The sequence below is a fragment of the Apis mellifera genome, linkage group LG1 (assembly GCF_003254395.2).
Source record: "Apis mellifera strain DH4 linkage group LG1, Amel_HAv3.1, whole genome shotgun sequence".
Classification (NCBI taxonomy): Eukaryota; Metazoa; Arthropoda; class Insecta; order Hymenoptera; family Apidae; genus Apis; species Apis mellifera.
The window spans coordinates 23,884,480-23,912,114 of record NC_037638.1 but is presented as its reverse complement, the minus strand read 5'-3'; the positions used below and the strand labels follow the sequence as shown (position 1 = coordinate 23,912,114).

The following is a 27,635-nucleotide window of genomic DNA, read 5'->3' as shown; positions in this document are numbered from 1 at the left end:
TCGATTCTTGCCGAGGAAGAGAAGGAGAAGGAAGAAGAGGAGGTCCTCTGTCCTCCTCGGAAACAATTACGCACGGTTAATCGACCGGTTACGACGACCTTATCGAGCCATCCGACGAAATCGACGAAGCCTCCTCCCTCCTTTGTGCCTACCGTCATTCTCGATCGATCTACTTTTTTCCTGTTCAGCACGATACTCGAGAAGTATTTCGAATTTTATTGTCAATTGGAAAAGGTAATGAGTTTAGGAAAGTTGTAAAAAAAAAATGTAACGTATCGTTGTAAACGCTTGTTCTCACGAGGGGAGAAAATTTTTCGACGGAAATAATTTAACTCGTCCACGTGACGCGAGAATAACGTAATATTTGATAATACCCGTGTAAAATCTCTGACTTTGTTTCAAATTATCGGGCAAAATTAAAATCGACGCGTGATAAAAACGAATTACCTCGAAAGCTTACCTAAATCGCCCGTATAACGCGCGAGCCTGAAACGCCGTCGAAAGCTTTCCGGAATAATAAAATACGGGCAAAAAATTCAAGAGCCTTTCCCCCCATTTCCACGTACGGTACTTCCGTGGACACTCGTGGGATCCGAGAGAGAGAGAGAGAGAGAGAGGAAGGGGTGAAAACGCGCGCAAGGAGAAAGAAGAGAGGAGGGGGGAGGGCCAGACGCACGAGTGACCGACACACGCGCGCGCACACACACAAAGTCCCCGAGGGACGAGAAAGAAGCGTAGGAGGCGGAGTGGCGTAGGAGGGTTAGGGCAGACTCGCTTAAAGAGCCAAGCGTACGAAAAACATATCCAAAAGGGGTGAACGAGTTTACGGGTGTGCGAGCGTGTGCGGGCGGAGGGGAGGGTGGAAAGGTGTAGAGAGGAACGCGTGAAAGGTGTATCGCCCGCAGAGTTTCCAGGGGTGGGACGATACGTTCCTTTTTTCTCCCTTTACCCTCATTATCGACGCTGCTTTGAGGAACGGCGACGCCGTTTCGCGTGTAACCCGTGCGAACCGAGCATAAGGACGCGCTGAGAAACGAAGGAAAAAGCGTCGGCGTTCACGTACACAGAGAGATACGAAAGGTTTGTGCATGGATGTATCTGCGGTGCGGAGGGGACAGAGGGGATGTGAAAGCTTTAATCGTTGCCGTCGATGCAGAGCTAAAAGCCTCGAAATGAGTGGACCATCGCGCTCGGTGTCAGTGTTCATTGATGCCGGAGCACAGGTGAAAGAGTGCCACGTAATCCGTAGCCGCGGGCAAATATTTTTCTCCATTGCCCGTTCCCGTGTAATTCATCCGCTTTTTCGAAGGAATCCGTGGCTTTTACGATCCGTTGTTTCACTTTCTTTCGAGACAGTTGGTGAGAACAAGTTAATCGCGATCGTTGTTTAGCATTATTTTCTACTATTCTTTATTCTACTATTCTTATGTTCTACGGGAGATGTTCCGAGAATTGGAATCGAACGAGGTAGAAAGAAATTGCACGACGATTGCGTAAAATCGAAAATTGGTCCGTCATTATCTTCTTTATGGGAGAAGTATCTGCTATCGATATAGTCTATCGATTCGTGTTTCTTTATCGACGTTGCACCCGATGGGAGGTTCTGGAACCGCGGGCTTCTTCTCGTAAATAACGGTATAATCCAGGAGCGCCTGGGCGTTCGATTAAAATCCGGCCGGCAGGCAGCCGGCCGAGGCACAACAAGAATTTTCTTCCGGAATTATTGTTATCGTCACGTATATTTCCCGGCGTTAAAGTCCCAGGTTAAATATCCGCTTGCGTTCACGCCGGCCATACCTCCTCCTCCTCCTCCTATTTCTCCTCCTCCTCAACCACCTCCGCCTACCCATGTCCGTGTATAAATTGAAAATTCCCGGGAGTATTTCAAAGTAATCTACGAGGTAAATTCTCCTGGGGCCAATAAAAATGAAACAGCACGCGCAAGAAAACGCCCCGGCGAGCGTGCAACATTTTTACCCTCCCCTCCTTCCTCTTACCCTTTCTTCTTCCACCTTCCGTTCCATCTTTGTTTTCGCCTCTTCCTTCTGTCGTTTAATCGACGCTAGTCCACTTTGTGTACAAGAGGGAACCGAATAGGCGATTTTGCATCATTTCATTGCCGATATTAATTTTTTACATCGCTATTGTTATTCGTTTTCAATCTATCGTATTCGATATATGTACAATGTTCGATATATGTAATTTTAAAAACTTAAATTTATCGTTCAATCACGTATCAGGATCCTCTCGTTCGTTTCGTCGCGAACAGTCAACGATCAATATTAATCATTCACAAAAGTCCCCGAAACGTATCCCTAATCAAAGCAAAGGAACCTTTCAACCAAGCCGACCTATTATTAGACCAACTATCTAAAATTAGGATCTACAAGTGCTACCCCTCTAATAATTCGACCAGCTGGAAGAAACAACTATAAACCACGCTCGAAAAACGAGAGTACCAAAAACCTATCCATCCTCCCTTGTGATACAGTCGATAATCAAACATCGCGGGAAAAATGATTCCTTCCTCCCCTCCAGAGAGTAAGAAAAGAGTAGCGTGGTCATCGGGTGAGGGGCACCAATAACGCGTGTTTCGTGGTTCGTTTCGGAATTACGCGCGAAACGGGGTATGAAATTGTTGTGTCCTTCCCATTCAAAGGGAATTCGTTAATCAGAGAGGGATGAGCGGATGAGAGGGGATCGCCACTCGAGAAGGCCTTCGATTTTAATTAGGGAATCGGCGGGCTGCGCGTGGAGCTAGGGGGATCGCGAAATTAACGTTGTCGTTGAAAAACTCTCGAGGTTACGAGAGCTACGAGCTGTCGTATCGACGAATAATACGAGCTGTTTGCGAGCATGGGGGCTTTGTGAGCACTCGCGAACGAGCCGACGAATGCCAACCCCCTTTCTGTCGATCGGAGTTTGGAATTTTTTCTTTTTTTTTCTTTTTTTTTCCTCCCCGCTCCCTGTTTCGAGCCGTCGACGACGAGCCCTTCGCCGGGAGAGAGCAGTGAAATCGAGTGCAAACAACGCTAGTAGCTGCCAGTCGATTAATTGTTTCGTTTTCCTTTTTTCTTTTTTTTTTTTTTACCCTTTTTTTTCTTCTTTTTCTATCATTCGTTCTTTTTCTTTTTTCTCCTCTTCTCGTTTCGTTTTCTTTCCCGTGGCGTGTAGGAATAGTGGTAATGCGGTGGTGGTAAGGGGGAGTGGTGCAGATTGAAGTGGTTTTCGACGACGCACGAACACAAGGGTGGTGAACGATACGCGAATTCGATTGAAGTCGGAACTTCGTAACCGAGATACCGGTGTTCTGAATTTTTTAGGTCGCTCGATATCGGCAATTTTCTTGAAAGTTAACCGCTCTGTAATCCCGCCCTCTTCTTCTTCTTCTTCTTCTTCTTCTTCTCTTCCTTCTTCTTCTTCTTCTCTTCCTCCTTCTTCTTCTTTCTGATGGATTAAACTGTTTTTCGGTTGGATTGGATCAAATTGGGGGATATTGAAACGAGAGAAGAGAAATATTCATCTAGAAACCATTTATTACCCGCACTACCTCTTCAAACACAACAATTTTAAACTAAAGAGAAATTTACCTTATTCGAGGGAAAAGCGGTTTAAACAGCGTATTTCCTTCGTCGAAGTCATCTAATGGAACCCATTACTTGTTCTATGGTTTTCCAATTATTTTCAATTCAGCCTTCCTGAATTTTTCAAAAGCTCTTGCAGCGCAAGAAGAACTTTCCACGGTTTTAAATGGCCCCGATCCTTCACAATCTCTTTCCATTTACTCGCAACCTAATTTAACCCGATTTCTCCCGAATTATTTTCCGTCATCGTCCATCCGATATCCATCTAATTTCCCATATCCATTCCATTTTTTTCACGCGACCCAATTATGCACATTTTTAACGTATCACTCTTTTTCAAAAGTATTATTTAACAAGAAAATATTTCTCTTCAAATATTTTCCCACTTTTGTCTCGACTATCCTCTGAATTTCATTCGATACAAATACCCGTTGTACTACTTATTCTCCAAGCTATCAAAAAATTAACCAATTCTCGACAATAAGAAGACACTACTTCTTCAATTTTTCATCGATATTTCCATCGCGAATTCCTAACCGAATTCTCAGATTTATTCAAAATCGAATAGACGTAAATCTATTTTAAACTCCCAAAACATAGAATCAAGCATTGCCAATCGTTTCTCTAACGAATCCCATTTATCCCGATTTCAACTCATTGTCCGCAAACGGGACATTGTCGACGATCATTTATCGAAATCGGGAGAAGAGAAGGAAGACAATGTTCTGGTGGAACATTCCAGTTCCGTGGAATTTTCAACACCTATGGGCCGCCGCATCACCGTGGCGGCGGGATACAAATGCCTTTGGTGGCCGTACGTAATGACGATCGCGTTTGCCGCGCGACACGAGATCACGCGATACAGCGTCATACAGAGTGTTATGGTAATTTACCATCTTGTCGACGATGCCATCTCCTCCCCTCCCCTCCCCTCCCCTTCCCTTTCCTCCCCCCGTGGATTATCGCGCGTTCATTGTCCCGTTCATTGGCCGCGGGCCGCGCGACTTATCGAGATCCGGTGCCGCGATTCGTCCTGGCGTAATTTGTTATTGGAAAATGTTTCGAGCGCGCGGATTTCGCGTCTATTAATATTTAACAAGGCGGAATCGTCGGAATCGTCGAAGAGCGAAGAGTCGGATTTCAACGCCCGCCTTTTATGGCCGATTCGAGTCGAAACGATCGAAGGAGAGAAGAGGTTGCCGAGGAGAGTATCGGGTGGGGAGGGAGGGGAGTTCGAGTAGTAATCCGGAAACGATGGTGGTAGTAAGTTGTTGGAGCGTTGATAAGCTCGGTGAACGAGAATTGTTATGGAAACGCGCGCGAATGGCTTTCGTGACGGTGGCCGATTGTCTCGTTTGTTCGTTTCCGGTTTATATTCCCTATCGAGGATCGGCGTGCTTGCCGATAAGGGAGAGAAAATTGTTCTTTTTTTCCCTATTTTTTTCCTTCCTTTTTCTCTCGATGAAGGCTGATAAGAAGCAAGGTATATCATAATAATTCGCGTGGTCGCGCGCCTTTTGTTGAAACGTATAAATATATTTCATTTTAAAGGAACGTTTAAATGAGAACGGGATGAAATTGATTATTTTCAAATTTCGAAATTGAACAATTTTCTCTCGATAATTGGAGGATACTTTCTATATGAAAGGAAATAGGTATTTTATAAAAATATTCTTCATTGATAAGCGAATACGTTAAGTTGAATACGTTAAAATTTAATCTAATTTCGTTCCTCAAAGGGTTAAAAGTTAAAAATTTCCCAACTTTTTTGTTTTCGTTCAAGAGTAATTTAAAAGCTAGAAAGTCAATATGGAATGGAAATTGATGATTTTGATCGGGGAAGAACGAAAAGTTGAGGGGAAAACTCGATCTTAAGTGGATTCCAGTGTCGATGATCTATTTTTTAAAAAAAAAGTTCGATCGCCGGTCTCTCAATGTTGGGACAATTTTCTGGCTTTGAACATTATGCGAAACTACGGGCAACTTGGGGAGCCAGTGCTCCCGGTTTAAAGTTTGATGCAAGCATTCACTGGACTAACCGCGAACCGTTCGCTATTCACGCTGCTCATAGTTTAGCCAAACTCTGTCACTCGATCGAGAGGGACGTTAATAACTGGTCGCTCGTGTTCTCCAGGCGAAATCGGCGTCTCGGCGATCTCCACGCGTTAATTTCGCCGGATCCACTCGCCCGTAAGACAATATTATAACAGTTTCCCTGTTTCACTCGGATTTCGGTATGGAAACTGACAAACTTTCATTTAAAAATATTTTCTTCGTACGTTTATAAATAATTCCAAATACTACAAATTTAAAAGATTATCGAGTAATTATTTACAATAGATGATTTCTTTTTTGATGCATTGTCAAAGTCATCAGTGTAATTAGTGTTCTTGTTAATGATCGTTCATTAGAAAGTTACGAAAACTAATTCTAATGAAAACTTTCTTTTGAAATAGTTTAAATTAGATTAGATTTATTGCTATGAAAAATTGATTAAGAAATTCAGTCCAGTATCTAATGCAAACTATTAAATCAATTAATGAGTTAAATGGGTTTAATTTCTGATTTATATTGGATTAAATTAAATCCAATATAACGATCTTAAAAAAAAAATCATCGAGATCAAAGTGAAACGAAAACAATTATTTAATTATCGAACATTCTCTCCAAGTGAAATTTATACTTACTTTCAGAAAGAGGAAAAACACGATTGTCTAACGTAATTTCGCGAGAATCTGTGCGTACGTTGTTTTTCGTCGAAATGTAAAAACGACAAGAGAAGTCCTCCGAGCACGGAATCGCGAGGATATTAAATCTGGCGTGCTAGATGTTCGGATGATGCCGATGACCCTCGGGATGCACGAGGCTGGCGATATTTCTTTCGTCGGCCTCGAAATTGGAATCCTCGCGACTTCGCAACGGACAACCGAGGCGGAGAGTCGGTAAATATGGTTTACGAGCGTGCCCACTATTTCCTATTAACGCTTTCAAAGAGGGACTGAATTATGAAACATGCGTAAAGTAACCGCCGGTAATTGGAAATATATTATGGTAAATGTTTCGCGTAAGTATACGACGAAAGTATTTATCGTTTTGCAAAATAGCATCGGCCTTGCCCGTTCGTTATTCTTTCGCTTCCGTTCCGAGCAATGGAATTCCTCCGCTTAAAAGGAGACCCAAGAAGAGAGCTTAAGAGTGTGAAAAGGATAATTGAAAAATAATTCGTTGGGAAATTTTATTAATAATACGATTAATCGTGTTTCCATATCTAGCTCATTTCCTGTCCTTCCTTTGAATTCGAAAGATAGAATAATCGTCGTCGAAAAGTGCTCGACGTTTCGAGTCCCCTTATTTCCGCATTTTCATCGAGGCAAATATAAAAGCGGCGTAGGACAGGGAAGAAGACGCGGATATTGCCGGTTCTCTCGAGGCAAGAACCGAGCGGAAGTGGAGATTTCTACGACTCGGCCGCTTTGTCGATCGTTTCGTTTCGAAATAGCGCTCGATTGAATACGATTCGATGGAATGGAGAAATATGTTGGATGGATGTGTTTCGCGTGTTTATAAATATGTAAAATAACGATGGTTGATGGTTTCGTTTGAAAAAGTTTCGCAAACGAGCGAGAGCGAGCGTTTAAAGGATCGTTAAGCAAAATGTATTACGATACGTAATCATTTCAAAGTAATTCGAATAATAGTTTGAATAATCTGTATTGGTTTAATCTAGTATTGGTTTAATTTTTTTTTTCTTTTTTTTTTTTTAGAAATCTGACAGCATATTTGATGAAATATCCTTAGCGAAAACGCGCCACGCTTTCACGACAATATTAATTATAAAAACGAAAAGATTTTTTTCTTTTTCAAAAACAATATTGAAATCGCTCGCTTTCATTCCCTCGATCATTAGCGTTTGTTTCACCGCAAACTAAATTAAAGCGGAGAAGTAAACCGCGTTCTCTCCTCGCCATCGTTCCGTCCATCCTCCATTTCATAATCGTTTCACGTCGCGACGTCGCTTAATTCCCAACAAAAATGTCCGACCTCCGTGGCCTCGTTTAATCCCCCAACGAGACACGATTTTAAAACAACAATCAACATTTTATGCGTCTGGCGTTGCGTGTTTCGGTTTACGCAAACATCGTCGTACGCGTGCTTGCACACGCGCAAAGTATAGTACTTACGCGTTTTATATGCGGGCTCATGTGTCGATGGTGTGCGTTGTTTTTTTTCCCTTCCCCCTCCCCCCTCTTTTATTCTATTTTTATTTACCTCCGTTTAAAAGAGTTTCGGCCGATAGGAAATAATTTTCGAGAGATGGAGACTATTCGGTAAATAACCCCCGGTCAAGCCATTTATTCGTTGACTAAACAAACATCGAACACGCGAAACACACCTTTTTTAAGGGGGGGAGGGGGACCTGTATCGAGCGATATCAGTTTTCAGTTGTCAGATCGCCGAGCAAATATTCCTGGAAATGTAAAAAGCCGATTGTTCGCCTATGATTTTTGCCCGATTTTCTGCCGTGAAACGTTACCTATTTGGAAAATAGAATGGGACTATTAACAAGAAGGGAAAGAAGAGAGAAAGAGAGATATCTGAAGATCTTTTTTCGAGCGAAAAATCGGCGAAAAACTCTCTTTTGCACTCCTTTCGGCCGTGATTCGAAATAACGTGTGTCGTGAAAACATGTTATTCCAATCGTATCGGTTGTTAACAATATTTACCACATACGACGACTTATCATTATTGTTCTAAAGAGCTTTTTTTTGTATCTTTATCATCGACCATGTTTTCTTCTTCGCGATAATTCTCCCCTCCCCTCTACCCATTCTCTGAGCTACGGAACGCGATAACACGACGAGAGGGTCTCCTCGAGAGAGAGAGAGAGAGAGAGAGAGAGAGAGAGAGAGAGAGAGAGAGAGAGAGAGAGAGAGAGAGAAAATAAAGGAAAAATTCGATAAGTCTCGGCCAACTATTTATAAACCACAAAGGACGCTGATACACAAATCACGGGTTGATAAATAATCCCACGTCGACGGTGAAAATTGTCTCTCGTCGCGAACGAGAGACAGCCGTTCCAACCTCCTCCCCCCCCTTTCCTCCGCTCCCTCCCCGTCGACTGACGTGGACTGACACTCTTACATTGTCATTGGACTCGCCGGATATCTGTGTTGATAAAATTTGTCCGCGTGCCGGATATCCGTTTGGAAATATCGACGTGCCGCGTGTATGACAGCGATTCGCGATGCCGAACGAATGGAGGAGGAGGAGGAGGAGGAGGGGGGAGGGAGGAGAGAAGCGGAAGAACTCGATGAAGATAGAAGGAGGGAAGAAGATTGCGGGGAAAGCGTATCGATCCGTGCGCGTGACAGACGCTTTTCTCGAAACCGCATCCTCGATTACAAAACCTTCCACCCCTTCCACGGCCACGGAAACAAATCTGAAACGTTCCCCAACGAGCAGAATTTCTGTCCGCGTGGTGTGGAAACGGCGCGAGGGGGGGAGAACGAAGATAGTCTGCGGGAAAATGAAGAGAAAAACGGCGCGATAAATTCGCCGGAATTTCCAACGCTTTCATTCGAGCCCCGCTACTACATACCCCCGTATCAATTTTTCTCCATTCTTCTCTCATTCCATTCTCTCTTTCCCTTTCATTTTCTTCCCCCCTTCTTTTCTTTCTCTTCCCCTCTGTTTCTATTTCCTCCCTCCCTCTCTCTCTCTTTTTCTCTCCTTTTTACCCTCGTTTTTCGCGGGTGGTTCACGGCATATATCGCGGCAATTCAATTAACGCAATTGCGGCGAATTAAAAAGTTTCGAAGCTGTTTCAGATTTTCCATCCTGTCGCTTTTCCCTTCTTCCAGCCATCTCTACGACCTCCACTTTGATTACGAGTCGCAACTCGTTTTGTAACGAGCTCTGTTCCCTCTTCGTTCTGTTCCCTCCTCCTTTCCCTCCCTCCCTCCCTCCCTCTCCTCGTCTTTTTTCCGTGCGTCGATTTTGCACAATTTGCACTTGAACGTGCTTTTGACGTAAACGAAATAACGACAGCTCGAAAACTGCGCTCCACCGCCCCCTCCTCGACGCTGGAATTTGTGAAAGCCTGGCTTGCTGCCGCGGAACGAATGGGGTGGAGCGGGGGGAAATGAGGGCGGGAAAATTAATGAACCGACCTTTTCGATTGTTTCGATATACGAATATCGCGGGAACTACGCCGACCTGTTTCCTCTCGTCGCTTTTCCGCGCGGGAAAATATCCCAATCCATTCTCCCAGTTAGTTCCTTTACCATCGGTTGATTACAAAAATATATATATATATTCGCTTGGAAAAAGAAGTGACGAGAGAACGTCAAATTAAATCCAAGCACGTTTGCGATCAATTAACGAAATATTCCGTTTTAATATCCGTATTAAAATTTTGTAATGATAAAGAATGAATTTCATCGAGTGTTCACAGATTATTATTCGATTATTCTCTCTTTCTCTCTCTCTTGAATATATTCCTTTGTCGCGAATATATTTCCTCGTGTACTTTGATCACGGCAAATTTTAGTTATATACCAATAGCAAGTAGTTTCGAATTTTCTAATATTTCAATCGACCGGCCATGTTGTTGTTTCGTATTAATTGCACCCTTCTTTTTTCCCGATACATCCCTTCGACCACGTCCCAATTACCACCAGGTTGTCGATTATGCGTTTCCTCCTTTCTTCTCTCCCTCCCTCCTTTTTTTTTTCTCTCGCGTATCAGCCACGCGATACAGGGGTGGCAGGAAGTGTGTCGCGGAGGGAAGGAGGACACGCTCGATTCACCCGTCCGCTTTTATTTCGACACAGTTTCACGCGGCACGCGCACGCCAAGAGACCGGCAAATGAGCGGCATTCGTTAAATTTTAATGAAGTCCCTGCACGTCGAAGCTGAATTGTTTGCCGGTTACAGGTAAATCGGATTTCGACGTGGAGTTCGGCGTAATACTGTTGGAAAATAATTAGAGGATCCAGAAATTGTGTGTAATAATTTTTTTTTCTTTTCTTTTTTTTTTCTTTTTCTCTTTTTCTTTCTTTCTTTTTTTTTTCCCCCTCTTTCTTCCCCCTCCAACGCAACGGAGAGTTGGTGGAATAGAAGGTAAGAAGTACGGGAGATTTTTGCCGGCGGCGTGTTTGCAACTGTTGACGTGAAATTGTATACGTCTTTTCAAGGGGTTGATGCTGGTAACCAGTGACGGTGAAATTACACCATTTTGTTGTTGGAGAAAGCAGAAAGATGTAAGGATACTGTGTATGGAACTGCAAACGAACTCGACGTTGGTAATTTTATCCCGGTTCTAAAATATAGGATACGTCGGGATGGTGGAAATAAGGGTTGAAATTTCGAGTAACGCGCTTTCGATTCGCGTTTTATTTTTGAAATGAAATGAAATGTGTTGGGGAAAAATTTGTTGGGGGAGGGAATATTTTATAATTGATAAAAAATGAGATGGAATTAGCGATGATCGATCGATTGAGAGTTCGATTCACGAAATTTTTAACAGATAGAAATATCGTGAGATGGAATTAGATTGATTTTCGACGAAAAATAATTTTTCGACTAGTGCGCGCACGTTTAAATAATAATATTTCGCGGGAAGAGGACAGGAATAGGGGTGGTTCTAATTATTTTGATTAATGTACTTTGCAAATCATCTTTCCCCGTTGGTGAGTTTAATTGTAGCATGAAATACAAATTCATTACATTAATGAATATTAATCTGACAGAAAATATATAAAGCTGCGCGTTGGATCGATTGTCACGAAATATATTTCATTCCTCCTCCTCCCTCCTCTCCCCCCTCGCGTTCAGTATGTATGCAAAGTTTAATATCCAATATTATCGCGCGTTGCAAAATATTTCCTATTTAATATCGTCGTAGTTGTACTTTCAAAATTGTTACCGCGAAATAGATAAACAGATTTGTTAGAGATAATTCGTTTATATCTATTTCGGGTATCTCTATTTGTTTCTCTTCATCAAAAATTTGTAACATGAAATATTTCAACGTTTTTATTATCTAGAATTACTCATCTTTTTTCTTTTTCCATGTCTAAAAACAAGTAATATCCCAATAAAAAAAAAATTCACGTAGAATATAAAAATATAAAATAGAATATAATAGAATATATTATAGAATATATAATATTATAATAGAATATAAAAATATAGAATATAAAAATATAAAATTCAATATGGATAATCGGCGCAGTGACGATCCAAAATTTAAACTCTCGATCGATCGATCGAATACCTTGACCAATTATAATGAAATTTTTGTCACATTTCGCGTGAATCATTAACGATGGAAAACGATGCACAAACGGTGGGCAAAGGCGATTTACGCAGACCAAGGTATCCTAACATCGATATCCCTGGCAACCATCGAGGATTCTCTAACGGATCATCGTATTTAATGAAAAGCCGCGTACAAACGTGCGAACCACCGACCGCTCGTAATCAAACGATTTCCGTTGAAACACGAAACGCGTAAATTAATCACTGCGAACACGGGATGGACGTTGGTTCACCGTTCTCGTTTGCAAAAATAAAAAAGGGAAAAAATTATCCGGCTTTTTCGCCAAACGATTTTTTTCCCCCCGGGAGGACCGGTATATAAACTGTACTTTAAAATTTGATTAACTTGGATCTTCTTATTTTTACGTATCCACTATTTTATTAATTTTCCTTTTTTCAATAAAATATTATATTAAAGACTATTATAACAATAGTAAAAATTTAGGGAATGAATCGAAGGTTATTTTTCATTTCTCACGCAATATAGAGAACGAAATATTGTGTAACTTTAATAGACAAGTGTAAGATCATAAGCGAAGAAATAACAAGCCGAGAACAATTCTTAATTCTACTCGCAAATAATATATATCCTTGAAATTTTCCTTTATAATCAGATAATGTGGTCTTGCTATTAGCGATAATTATATGCAAAACGATAATTATATCGATACTGGTATATCGAAGCTGGTTCAAGTATTGCACGACCTTAAGACGAGCTTAAAGACGAGAGAAGGGGGAGAGGAGTGAAGAGGAGAAAAGAGTCGCCTGGTAACGAGCCACCATTTAGTCTTGATGGCCGCATTAGTCGCGTTTTCAATGGAGCAACGGCTTGTGCTTCGTTGTTTTGCCATAACCATTGTTCCCTTTCGGCCCTGTCTCTTTTCTAACGAAAGCGAGAGGACGAGGAGGAAGAGGAGGAGGGGGAGGCGGTGGTGGAAGATGGCGTTTCGAAAGGAAAGTGTTACGCCCTTTCCGGCGTAACATCGGCGGCGTATTAGCACCAGGAATGCAAATAATTGCACGGCGCGGTGTGTACAGGGTGGCGAAAGCTTCCTGGAATGTAAATAGAGCCGACTCGCGAGTGGCCGAAACCGAGGCTTCCTCCCCGACGTATTGACCTCTCTCCTCTGCACCTCTACATTTTCGCACGTGTGCGGACGGATTTGTGCGTGTGAGGATAGGCAGGGGGAAAGGTTAGCATCCCCCTTTCGCCCTCCCCTGCTTTTGCCCGGCATTCGTAGAACGATCCTCATGCGAAGAGTTTCTCCTGAATCAACCGAATCCCGGCTACCGTTTGACTTTCATTAATTCCACGCTATAATTCTTCCTAAAACGAAATTTTCTCCATTTGATTCGATAGAGTGTCATAATAATTTCGCGATGAAAAATTGATCCTTAATTATTGAAATTTTTAGTCGAGAAGAGGATCAAGAAGAGATTCGAGTTTCTATTTTAATGCAACGATCGTGTTGAGATCGTAATGAAAAAAAAAGCAAAATCTCGAAGCATTCCACGAGATTAATCGCAACTATTGATCGATCGAATCAACGTCCAGAACCCAAGATGACTCGGTTTCAGCGCGAGAAGGACCGTATTTTGCGTTGAATCTGAGTTGAGAAAATACGGTGGCGATTCCGCGAGGAGAGCAAGGCGGAGGAAAGGAACCGGAAGCGGCGTGTAAACGCGAGCAAACGGCTGGGGGGAGGTTCGGCAGAAGGGCAATAAAGTATCGCATCTGGTGTGGTGCGCGACGCGATTAATCGCCTCTCAGCCGCAAGAATTAATTGCGGACGCGGCGATAATTTATCGCGCGCTCGCCTCCCCGAGATATTTCACCAACGTTGGATACTTTTCGTGGTCTCGCGCGAGATAACCCGTGATAACCTTTTCTCTCTCTCTCTCTCTTATTCTCTCGCAATGAAAATCTGGAAATGAAGGCGAATTCGGTGTTCGAAGGTAGCCGTTTCGAGAGAAACGCATCGAGAGATGAAAAGGCGAGGGAGAGAGGGAGTGTGTTCGCACGATGGGCGCCGTGACCTTATCATCTCGAGGTTTAACCTTGGCACGAGGTTACTTCGATGGAGGAGATAAGAGGGCGCGAGCGGAAAGGGTATTTATGTGTACACGATGTCTCTATTCCTGAGGAACGCGGAACCTAATCTGCGGTTTACGCCGCTTGATTTGCGGTTTGGATTTGGTTAATGTGGGAAAATTGATTAGGAGGATTGATAATCTTGCGAAACGGTGTTCGAGACGGCGAATGGGTAAGTTTGTTAATACTGTTTCGAGCGGTGGGAAAATTTCTGAATATCGTTAAATTTCGCGTGACAATTCGATGATATTTTCGTTTTCGATATTTTCAATTCGTAAATTTTCTTTTTCGAGAATTCGATCCGTCAGTATTCGAGGATCGAAGAGATATGTATTTAGGATTATCAATTATTCGGAATTTAGATTCAGACTCGTGATGGATTAACTGTTAGGAATTTACGGAACCGTAATGAGCTTACCAAGCGCTTAAAGGATTGCGATAATAGCCGATACATGAAATATTCGTGTTCGCAAATTATCGAAATTAATTTTTGCTTCGAGAAAGGAGGAATTTTTCTTAATTTCGTTTCGAGAAAAATTGCTCGAGCTTTATCCTTGAAACTATCTAATGTTAATTTTAATGAATCAAAGTTGGCGACAGAGAGAACGTGACTCTTTTCCCGCTTTCGCGATTTTCAGTTTATTACGTATACTCATTTACTTCTCGATTTAGATATTCATGAGTGGGAAGGAAGACTTTGGATCTTAATTAAAACTTGGTTGGAACTCGAAGTTTCTTGCTGGTTTTTAATAGCCGTTGACATGTCGGGAACTTGGAAGAGTGGCGATATCCAAACAAAAACTTTGAAAATCGATAAATCGATATCGTCGACGGAAGGGTTTATTTTCATCATCCCTTGGTAAAACCGCTCTAATATAAAAGTAAAACCGTGATATTTGCGCAAACTGCGCACAGAGTTTGTTTAAACATGCACGAGGATAGCTGATACAAATTTTAAATATTCACGTTGCGTAACGTTGCATCCACCGTCCTGCATCCACGCGTGAATTAATTCAAATTTAAAATAAGAAACGCGTGTGTCGCAACGAGCATCATTACTCGCGTTATTTGTCGCGTGTAAACAATGCGCATTACCGTTAATAGATGTACACCTGGTTTCATCGTTCACCGACGGTATAACAATATTCTGTAATTATTATTAATATACCACGTTCCATGGTGGAAAGATTCACAGAGAAGTTGATTAATCTAAAACTATGCAAACGTACACGCTAAATCTCAAATTATAACGAATTGTCATGTGCAATAACGTTTGCACCGACGTTCAAACTTTCACATTTGAATATAGCACAATATCCGATAATTTCGGATACATTCAAATTGTCAAATTCAAATATTTCTTAATCGTGAAATTTCAAAACGTTCCACGTTATATATTTCGAAATTTCAATACCTTCAATATTTTTCTTTTCCTTTTTAGATATTTAGGAAATTTAGAATTGAAATTATCGAATTCGAACATTTGGAAATATTCGAGTTGCGCCCCCAATTTTCATATATTCCATCCCCAAATTCGTTGCTACACATCTCCGTAAAAGTCTCCCCCGGAATCCGATAGTTCGCAAGCGGTTGAAATTCTCTCGATTTTCACCCGGACGATCCGAACCGAACTAATCGGCGATTTCGTTTTCCCCGTTTGATTACAGAAACTGCAAACGATCGGCGAGGATTTCTGCGGTCTGGACGTGAACACGCCTCTTGGGGGCGAGGACCCGATGGAGGGGACCCCCGTGCTCACTTTCGATACGCATCTGACGGCCGTTGCCGCCACCTCGACCGGGGACTACACGGTCGTCTTCGTGGGCACGAACGAGGGTCATCTGAAAAAGGTGAGTGCATTATACTCTTTATCTCCTTCGATCGAAGAAGAGCAAGAGGCTCGAAAAAGAGCCTGTATTCTTTCTCTCTCTCTTTCTGTTCCATTAGTTCAATCTTGTCCCTCGCTCGTTGCGTATTCGATCTAATTTTTAACGCTGTTTCGCAACGCGTCGATTCTTTACACCGAACTCGGATTTTTTTCTTTTTTCTCTTTCTCTCTTGCTCGAGTACGTGTGCGTTCTATTTTTCCCTCGAAGCTTGATATTCCTGGCACGAATGCCTCGTTTTGTAAACCCTTTTTCAATGCGGAGAGTCGCTATTATTACGGCATGAATATGGATATCGAGAAATGCGTAATAATTCAGAGATATTTTTCTCGTAAATGATGGAAGATTTATTTATTTCGTTAGATAATCCTTTTTTTCTTTTAAATTAATCCTTTCGTAATTTTTGTTAAACACCAGATTCGTAGAAACGCTGAAAGGCAACAATCTTCCTAAATTGCATGCGCACAAAAATACGTGAAAATTAAATTCCAAATAATATCCAAATAGCAGACTCAACCTGAAATATCCTTAACAAGCCGATCAGCTTCGGAATGGAAGCAACGAGAAATAACCGTAATCGCGGAAGGTATCCCCGTTCCATTTCCACGATCTCTCTCCACCTCCCTCTTGCTCTCTTTCGACGCAATAATTAATCCGGAATTCGCCGGCTGCGGCGAAAGTAATCACAATAGATATTAATGCGAACGACAGAATCGGGGTTACAGCGAAATCCGCTTCCCGCTATCCGCGTTCCATTAGCCCCGGCTCGAAGGTAGCCATTACGGAATATCGTTGGCCGCGAAGCGTTAACGCTTAACGAATCTAATGGAGTTCCCGTGGACCGTCTCGCGAACTTGGACAGAGCGGCGGAACAACTATCGAGGGCGCCCCTTTCGAACGATCGTGGAAATTACGCCCCAACAACTTCCTCCCTCTTCGATCGAAACGCCGCGTCGTCCACGCGCCGCCGTCGAGAATTAATATCGCGCGATTAATCGAACACGCTCGATCGAGTCTCGAGTAATTGGGAGAAGGAAGGAGGGAGAGGAAATTCGTTTGAGAAACGAGGGAGGGAGGGAAGACGTCGCGGAGACGATGGAAAAATGAATAAATATGGGAAGATGGTTGGTGTTGATCGTTATCGTGGATCCTGGTTTCCAGGAACATAGGCGATATCTGGCCCTCTCGAATCTGTCGTGATTAATCACGATTATCCTGGCTTAAATCCTCTCCGATTTCTTCCGGTTCTCTAACTCCCTTCAAAAGCGTCTCTCTGGCTGCTTTATTTCGTTACACGATTCTTGATGGTTGATAAGGAAGGAAGGGAGGAAGGAAGGGAGGATTTTGCGGGAGGAAAGAATGTGTTGGGATTTTGAATATAGGGATATTTCTGTTATTTATCCCGCTTTGGGAACGATTATTTAAATTGTTTTTTTTTTTAGAATGCACGATCTGAATACCTTCGATGGTAAATAAAAACGCATACGTTCAAAACGACGGTATATTCAAATGGTTCGCGTGGATGGCCCAGTTACGCGAATATTCCTTTGAATTAAATGAAATATATCTACGTTTATTCTGAGAGATAAACAATTGGATACATTGGAAACATTAGAATTTATCATTGTAACAAAATCTTATCAGGATCAATGATTATCGAAGTTCAAGATCAATTAATTAGAAATAGCGACACGACAAATAGTTAAATAACGAGCGAGTTTTTGATCGAGTGGACGAAACGAACGAGAAATCGAATGGTTTAATCACTCTCAACGAAACAATCCATCTTATAAATCGTATAAATCTCGGCCGATGATCTCGCGTGGTCTACTCCTTACCAGGCCTTAATGACAAGGGGCTATAGTCAGCTCTTAGCGGCGTAAAGGTTAATCACGTACGCCGGGGCTGAATTCTCGATGATTTGTTCCGCAATCTCGCCTCAGAAGTTGGGCCTTGTCCTAGGCGTAAGGTGATTCGAAACGGCGCGGATGAAGAAGAAACGCTGTTGCAACGATCGTGAGATTATGGATCTCACGGCGTTACCTCCTCTCCCAGCTATCGTTCCACCACGTTGAATTTCTAGGAAAATCACGACGTGGATTTCTTCCAATTAATCACAATTACCGGGCCGAAGCCTTCTTCAATTTGTTCTGCAATCTCCTCGTGCTGAACGGTCGATGATCAAACCCTCCCTCTCTCTTTCTCTCTTTCAGTTTATCCTGGAAGATATTACGATAACCAAGCTCTCTGGGTTTCGTGCTCCTCTCCGCGTTTGTTTCCATCGAACATTTAACGCGGAATAGATTTCACGTTAAGTCGTCGTTGATTTTCGTTTTAAATTTTGCCCCTAATTATTATCCAAATCCTCTGAAATTATCCGGTGCTTAAATAATCGAACGTCCAAAATTAACCACCCCAATAACCTATTCCACTATGTAAAATCGGGCTATTAACGTCGGTGTTGATAGACGCGCCGTTGTATTAAGACGTCTAATAACGTAAGAAAAAAGAAAACCTGTAAAGAAACGTGTTAAAAAAATAATTATCACAGAACCCGACACGATTAACATAAAAAGCAACGACGAGTTTCGTCATCGTGCAACATGTCTCCACGACAAAACAAAACTCCCCTTTGATAATCGAGCATCCCCAATCGCGTTTCACCGAGTGATTAACTTTCTTCCCTGCCATTTCTCGATCGTTAAATTGAACCGGCGTGCGGTGCCATTTTCGTCCCCGGAAAGAAAATGATGCGGTGGAGGAGAATCAAAGATGGGATGGGGAAGGGGATTTATTCCGGAGGAGCATTTGCGGGGAAAATTTGCAAGTTAACGAAGTTTTGGCGCGGCCTCCACCGTTATTCATCGTGATTAATTAAAGCGGGGCCCCTCTCTGGCGGATGGCGGCCGCGGAATCGCCACCGCTGCCTTCGATTATAATTATCCGTGTGCAAACGCGAAACTCAAACAAGCGGGGTACGCGAACGAGCGCAAATACGCCGTGTAAATTCGTTGAAAGGAGCACCCGCCCGCCGTGGCTCTCCTCCATTGAGAATGGGATCGTTAGGCCACCACGAGAGAAGGGTGGGGAAGAGTTGGAGACTCGGCCAAAAGAGCTCTCTCTCTCTCTCTCCCCGCGCGATCCGACCTATTAAAAATTTATCCACGCGCGCGTAACCATCTTTCGATCGATGGTTTGGAGCGTGTATTAAATTTCGAGAGGTTAAGATTTCGAAGGGGTTGTTGGTTTTCAACGGTTCTCGCTTTTGATCTCCTTCCACTCGACGCAATTAGCTGTCCCCCACCCCTCCCCGCGATGGAGGAGATTCGCCAGGGACGAATATTTCTCCGATTATTCCTTTGCTTTTCCTTCGAATTACCGAGGACGGAATTTATCTCTCCCGTCCTTTCTTCGTTTCAATTTTCTTTTGTGGAACGAATCGATTTGAAGGGATTTTTTTTTTTTTTCGTAGAATTTTTATCAAATTATTCCGTAAATCTGAAGGGGAACGTTGGCGAGGTATTTTTGGGTATTGAGAATGTTAAAGGTAACGGGTCAGTTAATCCTCTTCGGGCAATTAAGTTGCACGTTTGTTGATACGATGTTGGGAATTTTCCTATCCGGAATTATTAAACGGAGATTGTGTTCCAGTTGTTAAAGTACACAGAACACGTCGGCAACAAAATGATTTTCATATCATTTAAACCGGCAATTATGTTGCAATTCGATCGCCGGAGCGTGAAGACTCGTTCTCCTTCGGAGCAAAATTCGCGGTAAACGTTCTAATTAGAACACCCTTATACTCGCGATCGGAGCAGATACAATTATACCGTGCCAAATAAACGAATAAACTTTGACCCAATTAAACGTGTATTTAAAAGAAGAAATTTTCCTTTTTCTCTCTCTCTCTCTCTTTTGTTTTTGTTTTCTTCTTTTTTTTTTCTTTCCTTTTTCGACAATACTCGCTGCTGCCTCTTATAATATAAATTCCACGGGGACCGAAGGGAAGTTTTTTAATTAGATTTCCATTCTCCGCGGAAACTTTCCTACTTATTACTTTGCTACTTTATCGCGCAACATAGGAGCATTTTACTCGGGACGTTTCGCCATCCTTAATATAAATAACGTCCCCCGGTAACTTTCTAATTGATAAGACCATTCGAACAAGATCTCTCTCTCTTTCTCTCTAATTAATTCGAGCATGAACGCGATGAAAATGGAACACGATGAGAGGAGGATAGGTAGGATAATACAAATGGTTCAAGAACAGGAAAAAAGAACGACAGATGTTTCGCACGATGGAATGAAATAGGAAAGGCAAAAGGTGTGGAAAAAAAGTATGAAAAATAATATATAAAATACGAAGAGATATGGAAGGAAAAAACGGATCGAAGGATTGAAGGGAAAGAGAAGAGAAAATGATAAATAAAGATGTCAAAATTTCTATCGAACCGTTAATACGTTAATAAAATGAATTTACGATTACACGGATAAATCCGCCCCAAACTTTCCGTATTTTCTAGTCGCGATGGGCTTATAATCGTCTTTCCTTCCTCGAAACTTAACTTGGAGGATAATGATAGATCAATTAAAATGGCGATCGTAATTTTTAACCGCCAATTCTTCTTTCAACTTTCCTAGTCCCGATTGCCAATAATCGTCCCTCTCTAAGAAGTTAACTTAACTATAATATACCTGGAAGACCGATGATAAATCAATTAAAATTGGAAAAGTAATTTTCTCCCCAACTTTTTCGAGGTCTCATAATCTTCGCTCTCAATAATCTTCCTCTTCTTTCGAATCTAACTTAATTACGAACTATCCTGAAAAGAGATGATAAATCAATTAGAATCAAAAAAAAAACTTGCAACTTGACTCTTTTCTTATTTCCAACCTTCGTCCGGATTCTTTCTATTTCTTCTTCCATTCTCTTAAATCGAGTCTACATTTCGCAGGCGAGAGAGAGAGAGAGAATTTATATATAAAAATCGAGACTACACTTCCGCCATTTCCGCGGGAGCGCATTATCTCGGCTAACACCGTCCTTCGTTCCAATTCGTTAAAATTTAACGTTTTACGTTTACAATGCACGCGCGTGCGGAACGAGCATTCGTCCATCGGCCACGGCCTTTCCAACGATCCTGCCTTTAAATATTCGACGCTCTGAACGTCGACAGGCCGGCGATATCCGCGCTAAGTAACCGCGATTTCACGGCGAACGCCTTTCGTTTCGTTCCCCGCCACGATCCTCCTGTCATAGCCGCGCTTGTATCTAACACCGATTAACTTCTCGGAAGCGGGAGTAAAGGCTCAATCGTATTGATCGAGCTGGAAAGTCGAAGGTGTCTAGGGGCGAGGGACGAGAGGAAAAGGAGGTTTGAAGTTTCACGAATGTTCGCGAAACGTTCGCGTGGTGTGTAAAACTCGGTGCAAGTAATTTTAGTAGAGGGATGTGTTGCGGTGTGTACAGCAGTTGTTTCTATCATTTTTCTTTTTTTTTAATATCAATAAACGTTTTAATATCGAAGTTGCAGTTGAAATTTTTATAATTTTAAAAAGAGTTTACGAGAAAGTTTTTTTTTTTTCTAAAATTTACCCAATCGTGAAACGTAATAAAAGATTTATATTATTGGATAGCAATTAATATATTTGCTTTATAAATACGCAATTTGTATAATTGCTTCGGGATAATGTATCTATATTACTATAATTACCGTGTATCAACTAACGCGATATTAATTTTATACAGTTATAAATGAAATCTAATGGACTGGACGTGCATATTAATGCGCGAAAAAATATTTAATTATTAAAAAAAGAGAGAGGGAGAGAGAGAATTGAAAATTTTCGCCCAGAAAACCACCATAATTCCACCGCAATGAAGAAAATTCGTGCGATGAAAAAAATATTTCGCGCAAAACTCCTCGATTCGTCATCATCCCGCCACCAATCAATTTCGCCGCATTAAAATTCGTCAGTGTCGCGAGTAATTGAACCCCAACGGTTCCCGATTCCCGTTCAATTAACCCCACGTTCGCTCTACTGCCTGTTCCAAAAAAAAAAAAGAAAAAAAGAAAAAAGGAAAACAAGAAACGCTCAACGTTTCAAACGCACGGAATTTCCTTCGCTCGTGAGCGAAGTCGAGTTTATCGGCGGATTTACGGCCGACGATTTTTAAGTAATCTTGGAGAGAAGGCCGGGCGCTTTGCGCGACCACCCCCTCCAACCCCTGGCTGGGACACGGTTCTCGCGTGGCTCCCGTCGATTCGCTCCTTCCGATAGCGAAACGTTTAAAACGGATATTTATTGTAACCGATCCCCCGTTAGTTTTATAGCGCGGGTGGCGCTTATCGCCTCGGCTGGCAAACTCTTCTATTCGATGAATATTTCAAAGGTATTTCGCGGCGTGGAACGGTCAGCAACGTAATTCGGTATCCGAGTTTCGATAACCCTTCAAGATCCCGAGATGGTTCTCGGCCCACGTTTTCCTCCTGGGTAGGGACGGTTGGATGAGAGAGGGGAATAGGAGTGGAGTAGCAAGTATATACCTCGAGGTATATCGCGTTTAAAGAGGGGATTTTAGCCGAGTTTTGGCTGGAAGAGTGACTTTCGAGATTGAGGGTTTTAGAGGATTGTGTTTTCCCTGGAATTAGGAGTTTTCGAATATCCGAGGTTGGTTATATACTTCTGAATTAGTCAGAACGGAGATTTAAATCTGATTTGATTAACGGGAGGGAGGTTGTGGAGGGTTGGTTGCGAATGTAGAAAAATGTTAAATATCGAGTTGCGGATAAATTGTAAAAATATTGGAGTAGGTTTCGGATGTAGATGTGGAATCGAATTACGAGAGAGAATATCAGATTTGAGATTTGTAAAGTAATCGAGTTCGTGAGAATCGGGGAAGTAAAAAAGAAAATATTAAAATAGATTTGAGATCGGATCGAGCACGTTAAATCGTGGAAGCATCGGAGTAGATATTTTAGATTGAATTTGGCGTGTATTGGGAATAAAATATAGGGAAAGTTACGATAGAAGGTGCAGATTGATCGGGGTTTATTTTTGTTTCTTCTTTTTGAGAAATATTTTATCACGGGAATGGGAAAAAATGTAGAATTCCGAGCTTCTTTTACCCGATAAATCACGTCGGCGAAATTCTCGTAACGATTGGTTCACTGTCTACTTGATCACGTTATAGGACAAACACGTAACGAAGTTACATTATTTGTCGACACCTTCCCGTCTATCTCGTTATAGTTTCCTAACCCGTTGAAGCCTCGTCGCGAACTGGCGCATCGATATCGTAACCCATATCGATATTGCTCTTCCTGATTGTATCGTCGCCTTCGATGCAACCCAGTCCTGGACACTTCGACGTATATATATATATATATATATATATATATATATATACAGACTTCCCTAGTTGGTCCTTCTGGGAGGAATGCTGAACAAGCATCGTGCAGTTAATTTACATGACAAACACAGTTGATGGCGTCGTACGTATCCGTTCTAATTTCCAATGTTCGAAATTTGTTATTGGCAAGAAAATTCATTACCAAGAAATAAGAACAATATAACAACAACAGAAATACCTTCTTTTTTATAGTTACGATTCAGCTCTTTTCTAATTCTCCCATTGAAAATATTCTAAATTTAAAATCGCTATTTGTTACTCTGTCACGTGCAAGAAAAATGCGACGCATACATATATAATGTCACAAATTCAAGTCCAAATATTCAGAATCAAAGTGTATCACTTACGATTCAACCATTATATTTTTTGCAAAATGAAGGAATTTAGAATACTATAATCTTAGAGGATACTATAAACTCTAATTTCCAATGTTCGAAATTTTTTATTGGCAAGAAAATTCATTACCAAGAAATAAGAACAATATAACAACAACAGAAATACCTTCTTTTTTATAGTTACGATTCAGCTCTTTTCTAATTCTTCTCATTGAAAATATTCTAAATTTAAAATCGCTATTTACTATTCTTCACGTGCAAGAAAAATGCGACGCATACATACATACATACGTAATGTCACAAATTCAAGTCCAAATATTCAGGATCAAAGTGTATCACAATTCAACCATTATATTTTTTGCAAAATGAAGGAATTTAGGATACTATAATCTTAGAAGATATTATAAATTCTAATTTCCAAATTCGTTCGAAATTTTTTATTGGCAAGAAAATTCATTACCAAGAAATAAGAACAATATAACAACAACAGAAATACCTTCTTTTTTATAGTTACGATTCAGCTCTTTTCTAATTCTCCCATTGAAAATATTCTAAATTTAAAATCGCTATTTGTTACTCTGTCACGTGCAAGAAAAATGCGACGCATACATATATAATGTCACAAATTCAAGTCCAAATATTCAGAATCAAAGTGTATCACTTACGATTCAACCATTATATTTTTTGCAAAATGAAGGAATTTAGGATACTATAATTTTAGAGGATACTATAAACTCTAATTTTCAATGTTCGAAATTTGTTAGCAAGAAAATTCATTACCAAGAAATAAAGAATATAAGATATAAATAAAGAATATAAGAATATAACAACAGAAATACCTTCTTTTTTGTAGTTACGATTCTTTTCTAATCCTCCCATTGAAAATATTCTAAATTTAAAATCGTTATTTGCTATTCTGTCACGTGCAAGAAAAATACGACGCACACACACATAATGTTATAAATTCAAATCCAAATATTCAGGATCAAAGTGTATCACTTACGATTCAATCAATTTATTTTTATTATATTTTTGCAAAATAAAGGAATTTAGGATACTATAATCTTCTAAAACAACGTTTTTTCGTTTCTTTCGATACTTTCTAAAGATAACTTTTGATCGAACCGACTTCTCCAATTTTCTCCATTCAAGGAAATTAAAACTCTCTTATCCTACATCCCCCGAGAAGATCGCCCGTTCTTCCTAGATTTGCGGCGCGTTAATTGGCCATGATAACTGGTCAGGGATGATTGATAAGGGATCCCAGAAACGAGCTGTTTATCATTGTCGATCGGGAACGGGAGGGGAAGGGCGATGGAAAAGAGGAGGCGCAAAGAAGCGCCACGCCGTTCGCCACGCCGTCTTTGATTCATGACTTCGCCCCGTCCCGGAAGGTATTAATTAATGATCGAGAGACCGTTGCACGCGTACACGATCGAGGCTCGAGGTCGGGAAAGGTTATCCCAGAGGTATTTAAACGTCTTCGGGCGATGCTTGCCCCCTTCCGATTATTTCTCCGATTGTCGTGTGATCCGACCGCGGGAACCGGTCGGCTCCGTCTTCGAACCAGTCCGTGCGAGTAAATCAACCGATGGTTAAACAACGCAGTAGGGAAAATATAGAATCAGGGAGGAGGATCACTTTCGAATATCTCTTAACGATAGAATACTTTTTCCAGAAAAATCCAGTAATTTATGGACTTGAGGAATGAAGCATTTTCTAATGGACAAACTCCAGAATATTTTGAGGATCTATATTATTTAATCCTATATACGTTAACAAATAAAATTTGCACTTATAAATATCATTTTCTTGAAAGAATAAACGGATGATTATTTTTCTGGAAGAATCTACTCGGAAAATGATCGAAATAAAGATCGATCTTCTCCCAAGAGAGCTGTCGCGATCGATATTTATCCCAAAACCACGAAAAAATTAAGAAAAATAATACTCTTTCCAAAGACGGAGACAAGAGCGAAGAGATGCAATCAAGAGATGATAGACAGTTTAGTTACTCCTCGCTATAATCCTATTCAATTAAGGATCCACAAAGCGGGTTCCCGCGCGTCTATCGCGATTGCCTAATTGCCGCCGCTCCGTCTTCCGCCGATCTCTTAATTAATGCGCGTCTTACACGGTGCCGGTGTGCACGGCAAAGAGGGAATCGATCGATCTATCGATCCGGTGGCGAACCGCGGCCCTTCGTTAACCGTGGATAATTAAGCGGCGCAGCGCAGTGTTGCACGCACGTGCGTTCCGATATCGAACAATGCGAGATTTCGCGACCGGATTGAACCGATCCGCCCTTCAGACCAGATCTGTTGCGAAAGGGAAAAGAGGAGAGGAGGGTATGGTAGTTGATGGGAGGCACAAAGGATGCCGGGAATGGGATCCGTGTTTCCGGAAATGGAAACGGAATAGCGAGGGTGATCCAACCCCCTTTTTTCAGAAGGGAACTGATAAATAATCGTATCGAAAACTCGGGGGAAACTCATCTGGATTTGTTTTTCGCGCGAATTTTTTGGAGGGAATTTTGTTGGATTGGAATGGTGAGAAGAGGGAAATTATTATTATGGGGATGATTGATCGATCGATAGGCGGATAGGAAAAGGATATAAATTTGTATAAGAAAGGAATGAACACAGATTTGCGTGTTTTATCGGGAGATGTTAAAGGGATTTGCGAATTAAAGGAGGAATGAATGTAGAAATTGATCAGGGAAATAATCGCAGGATGATTAATATATGGTGATAGATGTCTTTGAAAAGATAACGAGATTGCGTATTGATTCAAATGCATTGATCACGTTCCGTAAATGATCGTTCGTTTTATTTTTCATCGATACGATGAATCGATATATATATAGGATAGATTAGCCAGAATCCAATCCGCTCTAGAATTGAATTGTATTTTTTCATTGAAATATTCACTTTTCGAAATAGGAAGTAATCATAAAGTGTTAAATCAAATGAATACACCGGATCAACGTTCGGATTCGTGTTTGCCGGGTGACCAAAAATTCTCGCGCAACGATACGATGAATAGATCCATTATTATGGAAATGAAACCAGATATAACCAGGTATCCTTTCAATCTTTCCGTAATTCGTACGATGCATACGTTTGACGATGAAATGTTAAACTACTCGAATCTCCATTCTTTGACGAAATTTTTTAAATTTTATCTTCAATGAATACGAACAGTTGATTTTTTTAAGAATCATTACAATTACGTCAAATAGAATATCCATAGAAATTTTATTATTATTAATGTAACCAATAAAATCGGAATTAAAAGATTGATATATCTCTATGGATTATTTTTCGCTCCGACCAACGCAAAGTTAAACGAGATGAAATATTCGAGGGTTTTTGGTCCTCTTTCTCTCCCTCCCATTACCATAAACTTATATAGAATCAAAGCTGTGGAAAGTTCACTTGAAAAGTTCACTCTCCCTCCCCGCCAAGTGTCTTTCCCTCCTCCTCTCTCTCCCCCTCCCCCCTTCTCGACTTTCCATGCCGCGAAAGTGTTTGTTTTCGCGGTCGGTTCGTGATCCAACTTTTTCCTCGCGCGGAAGAAGAAGAAGAGCGAAAAAGGGGCGAGAGACGGCGAAGTTGAACCGGCAACCCTTATGAATTTTATGGAAATAAAGATTCTATTCTTAACGAGGTCCGCTGTAAGTCGAGCGTGCGCGACTGAATATTTCATCGTTCCGCGTGACTGTGTATAAAAGTTGGCGAGAAACGATGGAATGTGCCCACTCTCCCCTTTTCCTGCTTCTCCTTCTCCTTCTGTGCAAAGATTGAAGGAAACGGGGCACAAATGAAACCACCGGAATATCTCTTTACCCGTGAAACAAAGGAAACGCGAGCCACCACCGTAAACTTTAACCCCTTTCGCCTTTCACTTTACGTTTCAGCCCGTTTCGGTGCGCGAGTTTAATCAACTTTTCCCACGGTTTGTCATTTTCTTTTTTCGAAGCATTTTAGACAGGAAAGAATT

At 41.3% G+C, this 27,635-nt stretch overlaps 1 protein-coding gene across 3 annotated transcripts in view; it reads left to right on the top strand.

Moving 5' to 3' along the window:
* Positions 1-27,635, top strand: part of LOC410785 (plexin-A4) — a 268,849-nt gene that overhangs the window by 169,779 nt on the left and 71,435 nt on the right. For all 3 annotated transcript variants that reach the window (XM_006571609.3, XM_006571608.3, XM_394261.7), the window contains one exon: positions 15,666-15,848. In XM_006571609.3, the coding sequence (XP_006571672.1) occupies positions 15,666-15,848 (183 nt within the window). The remainder of the gene's footprint in view (positions 1-15,665; positions 15,849-27,635) is intronic.